Raw genomic sequence first — 10,628 nt, forward strand, 5'->3', positions numbered from 1 at the left:
ACCATGGCCCCTCACCCCAGCGGCCGCCAGCAGGCAGTGGTGAGGGGTGATCAGGCAGGCAGGCAGGTGAGCGGTTAGGAGTCAGCGTTCCTGGATTGTGAGAAGGATGTCCACAGGGATCGGGCCTAAACCAGAAGTTGGACATCCCCTGAGGGGGTCCCAGATTGGAGAGGGTGCAGGCCAGGCTGAGGGACATCCCCCTCATGCCCCATTTTAATGCACCAGGCCTCTAGTATGTATGTATGTATGTATGTATGTATCTATCTATCTATAAAAGCCTAAGCAACTGAATGACTGGTTGACCAGTCGCTATGACAAGCACTGACCACCAGGGGACAGACGCTCAATGCATGGGATAGAGCTCCTCCTGTCTGGATCGGGCCTGTGGGAATCAGGCTCCCCCCTGTCTGGATTGGGCCTGCAGGGACTGGGCTCCCTCCTATCTGGATCGGGCCTGTGGGGATCAGGCCAAAACCGGCTGACATCCCCCAAGGGGTCCCAGATACTGAGAGGGTGCAGGCCAGGCCGACGGACCCCACTGGTGCGCGAATCCATGCACCTGGCCTCTAGTATTTTAAATAAATAAATACTGCAAGGGGCCAATAAACATAAGCAGTAAGCTTGAATAAATTTAAAAAGCTTCTTAGGATTTAAGGTATGGGTGTTAATAAATGTCATTTACCAAGTGACTGCTACATGCTAATTTGATTTTCTGAAATAGCACCAACTTAAATTCTAACAACCAGCAAATCAGAAGGGGGAGGATTTAGTCCTAGTTTACAAATTAACAGATAAAGAATCCTCATCTGAATGTTTCCTGAGGCCCTATTATGCTAATTACCAGGGGTACTGATAAGGCAAAGCTGTGTGTCAGATAAAAGATACCATTGTTAACCTTGTACCAAACTCCCTCTTAGAAAGTCCTGCCTCTAGCCTTTTATCATTCCATTCCTGTTTCTCAGCACTTAATAGGCATAAGGCAAAAGGTGTGGTTCTATTACATGGAGCCTCAGGGAATGAAATTCTTTTGCTATACCAAAATTTTACTTTTATCAAATATTTCTTAAATAAGCAGGCTATGACACAAAGGCTGGGTAAGGTTTTGCAAAATTTCTTTGGGAAATTTTAATGGACTGTGACCTTATTATTATTTTCTTAGTTCATCTTCCCTCCCAGTCATTGTCTACCTGGCTAATAAGAAAGAACCACAACAGAGTACTAATAGAAAAAAACAGCCACACTTCTATCCTTAAGGCAAAGAGTGCCTTGGAGAAAACTCCCTTTATAACAGGCCTAGTATAAAGGCCATTCTCCCAGTGAAAGAAAGCCAGATGTTAAAAGCAGAAATACTCCTTACATCTCCTCAGGTAGGTAGACCTCCTGATCAATTTGGACATCAACATCTTTATTGGTGGCGATTTTGTACATAGGGATTGCTTTTTGCACTGCAGCCTGGAAAAGCAGAAAATGACAGGTTTTAGCAGAAACCCCCCCCCCCCCCAAATAAAAATAAAAATCCACAAACAATACAAGCAGTTATATATTTCAGGTAAAAGAATAGATTTACTAATGGAATGTAAAATAGTACAGCTGCTAGTAGAAAACACTGTGGTAATTCCTTAAAAAATTTAACATAGAGTTACTATATGATCCAACAATTTTACATCTGGGTACATCAAATAAGTAAAAGCAGAGATTCAAACAGATATTTGTACACCAATGTGCATAGCAGCACTATTCACAATAGCCAACAGTGAGAAACAACCCAAGTGCCTACTGACAGATGACCAGATAAACAAAATGTGGTGTGCACATACAATTCAGCCTTAAAAAGGAAAGGAATTCTGACTCATGCTACAATATAAGATGAACCTTGTCAAAGTGAACTAAGACACAGCAAGAAAAATACTATGATTCTACTTATATGAGGTACCTACATAGTTAAATTTACAGAGACAGAAAGCAGAATGGTGGTTGCTAGGGGCTGAGGATGAGGGGAATGGGAAGTTAGTGTTTAATAGGGACAGAGTTTCAGTTCGGGAAGATGAAAATGTTGTAAAGATGAATGGTGGTTACTATATGATCCAACAATTCTACATCTGGGTACATCCAAATAAGTAAAAGATGGTTGTACAATAATTCATGTACTTACTGTAATTAAAACAACTGTACATTTAAAATGGTTAGCTTTTTGTTATGTACTTTTTACCAATTTTATAAGGAAAGGAGCTCACTGGGGAAAAAACAGATGAAAATGAATTTTTAACTACTATACTGCAATTAGTGTGATAACACGTAATTAGTGGAAAGTCCTTTGAGCAATACTGTACATACTCTACAAATGTAAATGACATTTTCTTTGAAGGAACTTTAATATTTTAATATTTTCCTCTGACAATATTACCAGTTGAGCAAATTTATGCATATATTCTACTCTTCCCTGCTTCTCAAATCTAATGTAGGACCACTTTGGAGAAATACTCATGACACTGGATGTTAACACTTTATTTAGTTTCAAGAAGAAATTTGCGTAACACCTAGCATTATTATTGTGTCATCTAGAAATGGCCAGTTGGCAGTTGGACCTGCTTCCATAGTAAGATTATCACCCTGGTGAATTTTGATGAGTTTTCCTCTCTGTTGTAGAAGTTCATAAACAAGGCTGTTGGCACAACATGGATCCAAGTTACTGACACGGTTTATAAACTAGAACCACAATTTATTAATTTATCATGGAGACTAAGGGGAATGAACACTACGTAATCTGGCTGGTACATTTTCTTCCCTAGGAGAAAAGTTATTTGGAGAGACAAATTATAGTAAGAATGAAAATATATCATGTATTATAAATATGATCGCTAAGGGACTAAGTGAAATCAAGCTATATTGAAGAATTTTAATCTGAAGAGCAATTTGATAGCACAGGATCATAGCTAGGGGAGTACATTCTATGACTTGTGGTTTACCAGCCACAGGCTCCTTCAGCAGAGTGTCAACCTACTACTACAACCTAGGTACATGTCATGGGGCCAGCAGGTCATACCCTTCAGACCAGGGAACCTTCTCACTTGGAAAGGGCATGGAAGAGCACCTTAATATTTGCCTCCGGGACTACAGCTATGTTTACACTGCTGATCAACCTCTTTTCTGGTAGCCACCTTCTTTCTCTAGGTACAGGATTGTATTAGGTTAGAGCCAAGCCTTGCTGGTCTGAGAGCAGTTTGCCACTTTAAGATAGTGTTAACTATGTTTGCTCAATTCTACTAGATGCTGCCTCTATTGTTGCATTTTCAGAAGATTACAGTATTCCAAAGTCTCCAGAAAGGGGGGAGGGGTACTAATTCAAATGGCAATGTGACCTCTTTAAGAAATGAGAAGCTGAGGTCACTTAAATGAATATTTACAATGTGTTAAAACTCTAATCTCTATGGTTGAGCTGTCATCTAAAGGTCAGACACACAGAAACTTAGGGGTGCATTTCATCCCTAAGTTTCTTATCTTTAAAAAAAAAAAAAGAGGTGTCTTTCTCTAATCTTTACCTTTACCAGAGGGAAATCCTGTTTCCGGCAACAAACAATCATCCGGGGCTCCAATAACTGGTACAAACCCTATGACACAATCAGATGCAATTATTAAGGAATAAATAGAATGTTTTTATGATTCTTCCATCTAGTTTTGAAAAAAAGTTCCCTTGTAAATTTCCTAAAAAGACAGCGCATAATACAAGAACAAGGAAACATGATCTTGATATCACAAACCAAATAAATATACCCACTGCTCAGGTGGTAGAAACAAAATTTATATGGGAGTCTTATCTTACATCAGTTAAGTTGAAGACAAATATTATTGTAATTAGCATAAGTAAAATAAGGATTCACAGCCAAGGAGTATAGAGTTAAAATGTATACAGCCTTTGGTCTGAACCTCAATATCAAAAGCAAGTATTAGTGGCAAAATCAAATTAGGAAAACTAATTTAAGTTTTAAAAGTTAAAGCTGAAACCCAGCCAGCGTGGCTCAATGGCTGAGCATCGAACTATGAACCAAGAGGTCACAGTTTGATTCCCGCTCAGGCACATGCCCGCATTGCGGGCTGGATCCCAATGTGGGACATGCAGGAGGCAACCAATCAATAATACTCTCTCATTACTGATGTTTCTCTCTCTCTCCCTCTCCCTTCCTCTCTGAAATCAATAAAAATATATTTTCAAAAACAGAAGTTAAAGCTGAAGATTGCAAGCAAATCTGACCCTTGAGTTATGTAAAAACTTAATAATATAAAAGAATGGTAAACCTGGGAGTCTTACTCAACCTGACAGACATTACTGTCTTCTCATGCAGTGTACATTTCTCTATTAGAAAAGGAAAAGAGCAAAAGGAAAGAAGCTAAGATGAGAAAAAAAGAAAAAGAGAGCTGGCCTCTAATATATTTTGTCAATTTTTTAAGAACTATGTCTATCAACTGTAATAGACCTGGTCTATAAGGGTACCTGGAGGACCAGTCCGTCCAGCAGGACTTGGTATCTGGTTGTATCCTTCACCACCTTGCCGAGTCTCTGTTTTGCTTCATTTAGTAGGTCCTACAATGAGAGGAAAAGAAAAAAGTTATCTACACATTGTGAGGCTGATACTAGCTCATGTGCTTGCTTCAGTTTATTGCTGTGCTTCCATTCAACACATTCTCTGAGATATATGATAAACCAGATGCTGTCCTAAGTACATTGATACAAAGAAGCATGAAGGAACATCGTGGCTCCCAGGGAGGTCACACTCTAGCTAACCTAGAATAGCTCAGATTATTCATCAGTTCAGAAACCAACACAACTTACTAACATGGAGTTATATGATACAGATTTGAAAAGCAAGCTATTAAGAGTTATACAAGATGATTCTATTTTTTATTTAAAGAAAAGAACAGGTAACATCTGGATGGAGATGTTACCAATAATGAGTTATCTGCAATAATTCCCTGCTTACCTCTAAGAGGCTAGATTATCAACGATTTTAATATTCTTTATGCTAGTTTGAAAGGTAAATTATGATCAATAATGTTACAAACCACTAATATCCTAGTGACACTCTTTGATTCTAAATTTAAACAACTTCCTTATTAAACTCTGGTTCTCCATGCAGCTTTTCCAAAGAGATATATGTAAATTATTACAGTTGGCAAGCTGGCATGTCAGCTTACACATCAGTATTTTATGAATGTGCCAGGGCAAAACTGTCCACTTGAACCTAGCTGCCTTTATGGAGTCCGAAAATAACAGAATTCTGGACTTGGAAAGCAGGAAACCAAAAGTTATGATGTCAACCTCATAGTCATGTCTACTTGGGTGTGCCTAGTTAGAAGAGTTAGTAGACATCCCTCAAAGACATTTCTATCTCATCACTCTTTGAACCACACCACTAGAAATTTCTACTTCAAGATCAATGGATCAGAATTTAAATGTGTTTTTCATCTCCCTTAAAACACACACACACATTGTGAAATCTAGGGAAGTGATAAAAAGCCATCATTCATCCAATACATATTTTGTGTTAGGCATTATTCTTGTCATTTTAACTTAGGTTACCTAATTTAATTCTAAATAAGCTTCAGGTATGTTTTTCCATTGTACAGAAAACTAGAGGCCCGGGGGTGTCGCTCAGCCCAGCCTGCGCCCTCTGGCAGTTCAGGAGCCCTTAGGGGATGTCCAACTGACCCATGGGGAGTGGGCCTAAGTCAGCAGACATCCTTAGCACTGCCAGGGAGGTGGGAGAGGCTCCTGCCACCACCGCTGCACTCACCAGCTGTAAGTCTGGCTCAGGGCTTCTGGCTCAGCGGTGCTCCCCCTGGGGGAGCTCACTGACCACCAGGGGGCAGTTCCTGCATTGAGTGTCTGCCCCCTGGTGGTCAGTGTGCATAACAGCAACCAGCAGTTCCACCATTCAGTCGATTTGCATATTAGCCTTTCATTATATGGGATGGAGTGAAACAGACATTCAAACCTCAAAGGGATTCCAAAGCTCTTAAACCTGGAAAGCATCTGGGCAGGGAAGGAAAAACGATAAACAGCAGAGAAAAATAACTAAAAGACTGCAACAGAGACCAAACTTGGTAGCAAAACACCTTGCCTGTTTCCTTTTCATTTTCACCCTGGTTCTCTATTTTTCACTTTCCTTTTATCTTTTGTCAATATCTTTGTTCTAATGAACTGCTTGACAACTTCCTTTCATAATTTCTTATTCTATGGATAAAGCTAGAAATAAAATGTTTTAAAATAGCAAAATCATACCCTCGTTGGTTTGGTTCAATGGATAGAGCATCATCCTGTGGAATGAAGGGCCCTGGGTTCGATTCGGGGTCAAGGGCACATGCCCGGGTTGTGGGTTCACTCCCAAGCAGGGGGCGTGCAGGAGGCAGCCGATCAATGTTTCTCTCTCATCATTGATGTTTCTATCTTTCTCCCTCTCCCTTCTTCTCTGAAATCATAAAAACATATATATAAAAAAATAAAATAGCAAAATCCATTTAAAGCATGTGTGTGCTTTTATGTACGTGTGACCTTATTTGTTCTATCATTACAGAGAATGTTTCTTCACCCTGCCATGTCTTTTGTTTACTGTAGTTTGCTAAACTGTAAATAACTAGATGGCAACAAGTTAGACTGCAAAGAGTTACAAAATGTCTTTAGAAGTAAAATTATATAAATGTTTACTTTCACAAACTCCTCAATATAAATTAGAAAAATTAAAGCTCCAACTGTATACTGAATTCAAGTTCATACTACAGAATACTTGGACTATACATCTGTTCTAACGGGACCAAAACACTGACAGTTGACATAGTTCAACCTCTTCAGTTCCTCAACTGCACACTCCTCAAGCCATTACAATTTAGCTTTCTACCTTCATCCAAATGAAACCACTCTGGTAAAAGTCAGAAATGACATCCTGAATTACCAAATCAAAAGATCACTGTGCTTTTTCCTACTTTGATTCCTTGAAGCATAAGATACTATATTAAATTACCATTGTGTTCAAGTTTTTTTTTTTTTTAAATCCTCACCTGAGGATATGTTTATCCTATATAATAAAAGGGTAAAATGCAAATTGCTCCCTCGATCAGGGTGCGGGGCTGGCCTGCCAACGGCCCAGGGCCCCTACCCCTGGCTGTGCATGAATTCGTGCACCGGGCCTCTAATGTACGTACACACACACACACATTCAGAGAGGAAGGTAAATGGAGAGGAGAGACAGAAACATTAATGATGAGAAAGAATCACTGATTGGCTGCCTCCTGCACACCCACTACTGGGGACTGAGCCGGTAACTGGGGCATGTGCCTTGACCAGGAACTGAACCATGACCTCCTGGGTCATAGGTCAATGTTCAACCACTGAGCCATGTAGGCTGAGACTGTTTTTTCATATTTTGTGGAACTTCCATGTTTTCTATAGTGGCTGTACCAATCTGCATTTCCACCAACAATGCATGAGAGTTCCCTTTTCTCCATATCCTCAACACTTATTTGTTGATTTATTAATGATAGCTGTGAAGTGTAATTATGGTTTTAATTTGCATTTCTCTGCTATTAGTGACATCGGGCATCTTGTCCTATCTGTCTTCTTTGGAGAACTGTCTATTCAGGTCCTTGTGCCTCGTGCCCCCCCCCCTTTTGGCGGGTAAATATAAAATATTTGTTTTCTTTACAACTGTCTGACTACTCTCTATGAGTCTGTCTCTATTTTGCATGGTAGTTGAGTGTGTTCATTAAATTACACATGAGTGAAATCTTACCGTACTTTCTTTGACTGCTCTATTCATTTTTCAAATGGACTCTTTCCTTCTGTATTTCTAACCTTCATCCATCTATTCAGTTGCCTAACTCAGTAACCCTTAAGTCATTCTTAATTCCTTTCTACTCACTCATCACAACCTGTAAGTCACCAAATCCTGTGTACTCTATCTTTTCAGTATCTCTGCAATGAAGTTCTTGTCTTTTTTGTTGTGGCCTTTCTACTTCTGACTTGAAAGTTAAGCCATAACCTTCTGGCTTCCACTCCCCAGTGTTGCCAGGTCTCTCTAACACAAATCTCAGACTACAACAGTAGTTTTCAATGAGGTTCCCAGACCAACATCAAGATTACTCTGAGCTGCTTATTTAAATACTGATTCCTGACAATAATATAAAAATCTCTGGGATATAAATATTAAGATCCTCCAAGGGATTTTTATGCCTATTAAAGTTTGAGAACTAGCCAAAGGATAAAGTCCATAATCTTCAACAGGCATTCAAGGCTCTGTTAATTGAACCCAAATGTCTGTCTTAACCTCATCTCATACCACTACTCACTCTACTACACTATATCTATTTTCTGCATGTGTTGTCAAATTAAGGGCTGTGTTTTTTGTTAAACTTGCTCCATCCCATCTCCTAGCCACTGACTAATTTTTTAATGTTATGTTCAAAAGGCTGTATAGGCACATCTTGTTTTATTGTGCTTTACTTTATTGTACTTCATGTTGTAGTTTTTGTAAATTGAAGACAAAACTTTCCACCAGCAAAAAGATTATGATTCACTTTATTGTGATCTCACTTAAAGGCAGTCTGGAATCAAACCCAAAATACCAGAGATTTGCCTGCATGTAAATATTTTCTCCTGTCTAGATCCAGATAGGCAGCAGACACTTATAAGGCCTAGCAAATACAAGACAAGCCTAAGTATATTCTGAAATTCAAATAGCGTACTGTCTCAAGGGAACCCAGCACAATTATGGAATGAAAATATAGGAGAGAAACTAAAAGATCAAGTTAGTACTGAAAAGAGAGAGAATTTTATTTGTGATGATTTCAGTGGTAAGCAGACAAATTCTCTGGTTACTTAGGGAAGATATGTGGTATGAACTAGAATTGCTGATTTGTGTTTCAAAATTATGAAATGTAAACCTCTTCCTCTAGCCCATCTCTTGAAGAAAATGATGGTTAACAATATTTTGAAAAACTATCTGAAGTTGAATCTTTTCCATTTATAAAAACATGTTCATTCCACAAAACTCCGTTCCCTCAAAATTTGAAAATCACTGTGTATGATGGGAGATGTTAGTAAAATGTACTAATATAACAATTGTGTAAATATTCTGGAGGGAAGAAAAAAAGTTGAGAAGCACTGGAATTGAAACAGTAAAAAACTTATAAAAAAGAAGAAAAACCCAGATTTTATATGTATTTTTTATTTATTTTTTTAAAATATATTTTATTGATTTTTCACAGAGAGGAAGGGAGAGGGATAGAGAGTAAGAAACATCGATGAGAGAGAAACATTGATCAGCTGCCATCTGCACACCCCCTAATGGGGATGTGCCTGCAACCAAGGTACATGCCCTTGACTGGAATCAAACCTGGGACCCTTCAGTCTGCAGGCTGATACTCTATCCACTGAGCCAAACCGGTTAGGGCCCTTCAACCCCTTTGAACAACAGTTTGCCAATATTCTAGGGATTTATCAGCAGAATATACCGAGGTCTGTCAGGCTACTTGGCTCTCGAACAGCAGCCTGCCCCATGCCCTCCGACCATCTCACAGTAGTTCTCAACCTTCCTAATGCCGCAACCCTTTAATACAGTTCTTCATGTTGTGGTGACCCCTAACCATAAAATTATTTTCGTTGCTACTTCATAAATAATTTTGCTACTGTTATGAATTGTAATGTAAATATCTGATATGCAAGATGTATTTTCTTTTTTTATTGTTTTTTTGCTTAAAGTATTACAAAGAGTATTACATATGTCTCCTATTTTTCCCACCCTTGACAATCGCCTGGCCTCCCTACCCCCAGTGTCTTAGGTCCAATGATTATGCTTATATGCATGCATACAAGTCCTTCGGTTGATCCCTTACCCTCCCCTCCTGCCTCTCAACCCTCCCCGGCCTTCCCGCTGTAGTTTGACAGTCTGTTCGAGGCTGCTCTGCCTCTGTATCTATTTTTGTTCACAAGTTTATAATGGTCTTTATTATCCATAAATGAGTGAGATCATGTGGTATTTTTCTTTCATTGACTGGCTTATTTCACTTAGCATAATGCTCTCCAGCTCCATCCATGCTGTTGCTTTATTTTTTTAAAATATATTTTATTGATTTTTCACAGAGAGGAAGGGAGAGGGATAGAGAGTAAGAAACATCGATGAGAGAGAAACATTGATCAGCTGCCATCTGCACACCCCCTAATGGGGATGTGCCTGCAACCAAGGTACATGCCCTTGACCGGAATCAAACCTGGGATCCTTCAGTTTGCAGGCCTACACAAAAATACAGTTAGGGCTATATGTATTTTTAAAAACATGACTTATATTCAACCTACTAGGATGTTAAATTCCAAAAAAGCAAGGACTTACTTTTATTATATCTCTAATACTTAGAGATTACCACTTATTATCACTTAGTAAGCATTCACATATCCTATAATAGTGGTTCTCAACCTTCTTAATGCCGCGACCCTTTAATACAGTTCTTCATGTTGTGGTGACCCCTAACCATAAAATTATTTTCGTTGCTACTTCATAAATAATTTTGCTACTGTTATGAATTGTAATGTAAATATCTGATATGCAAGATGTATTTTCTTTTTTTATTGTTTTTTTGCTTAA

The 10,628-nt window shown here is 38.9% G+C and overlaps 1 protein-coding gene across 3 annotated transcripts in view; it reads right to left on the bottom strand.

The window, feature by feature from the left end:
- Positions 1-10,628, bottom strand: part of ATP6V1E1 (ATPase, H+ transporting, lysosomal 31kDa, V1 subunit E1) — a 75,056-nt gene that overhangs the window by 3,340 nt on the left and 61,088 nt on the right. For 2 of the 3 annotated variants that reach the window (XM_015564222.1, XM_006764132.2), the window contains 3 exons: positions 4,490-4,579; positions 3,540-3,608; positions 1,358-1,452 (listed from right to left, as the gene is read on the bottom strand). In XM_015564222.1, coding sequence (XP_015419708.1) covers positions 1,358-1,452; positions 3,540-3,608; positions 4,490-4,579 — 254 coding nt within the window. The remainder of the gene's footprint in view (positions 1-1,357; positions 1,453-3,539; positions 3,609-4,489; positions 4,580-10,628) is intronic. The other variant, XM_015564223.1, reaches the window with a different exon arrangement.

This window comes from Myotis davidii, unplaced genomic scaffold, assembly GCF_000327345.1.
Source record: "Myotis davidii unplaced genomic scaffold, ASM32734v1 scaffold961, whole genome shotgun sequence".
In the NCBI taxonomy this organism is placed as follows: Eukaryota; Metazoa; Chordata; class Mammalia; order Chiroptera; family Vespertilionidae; genus Myotis; species Myotis davidii.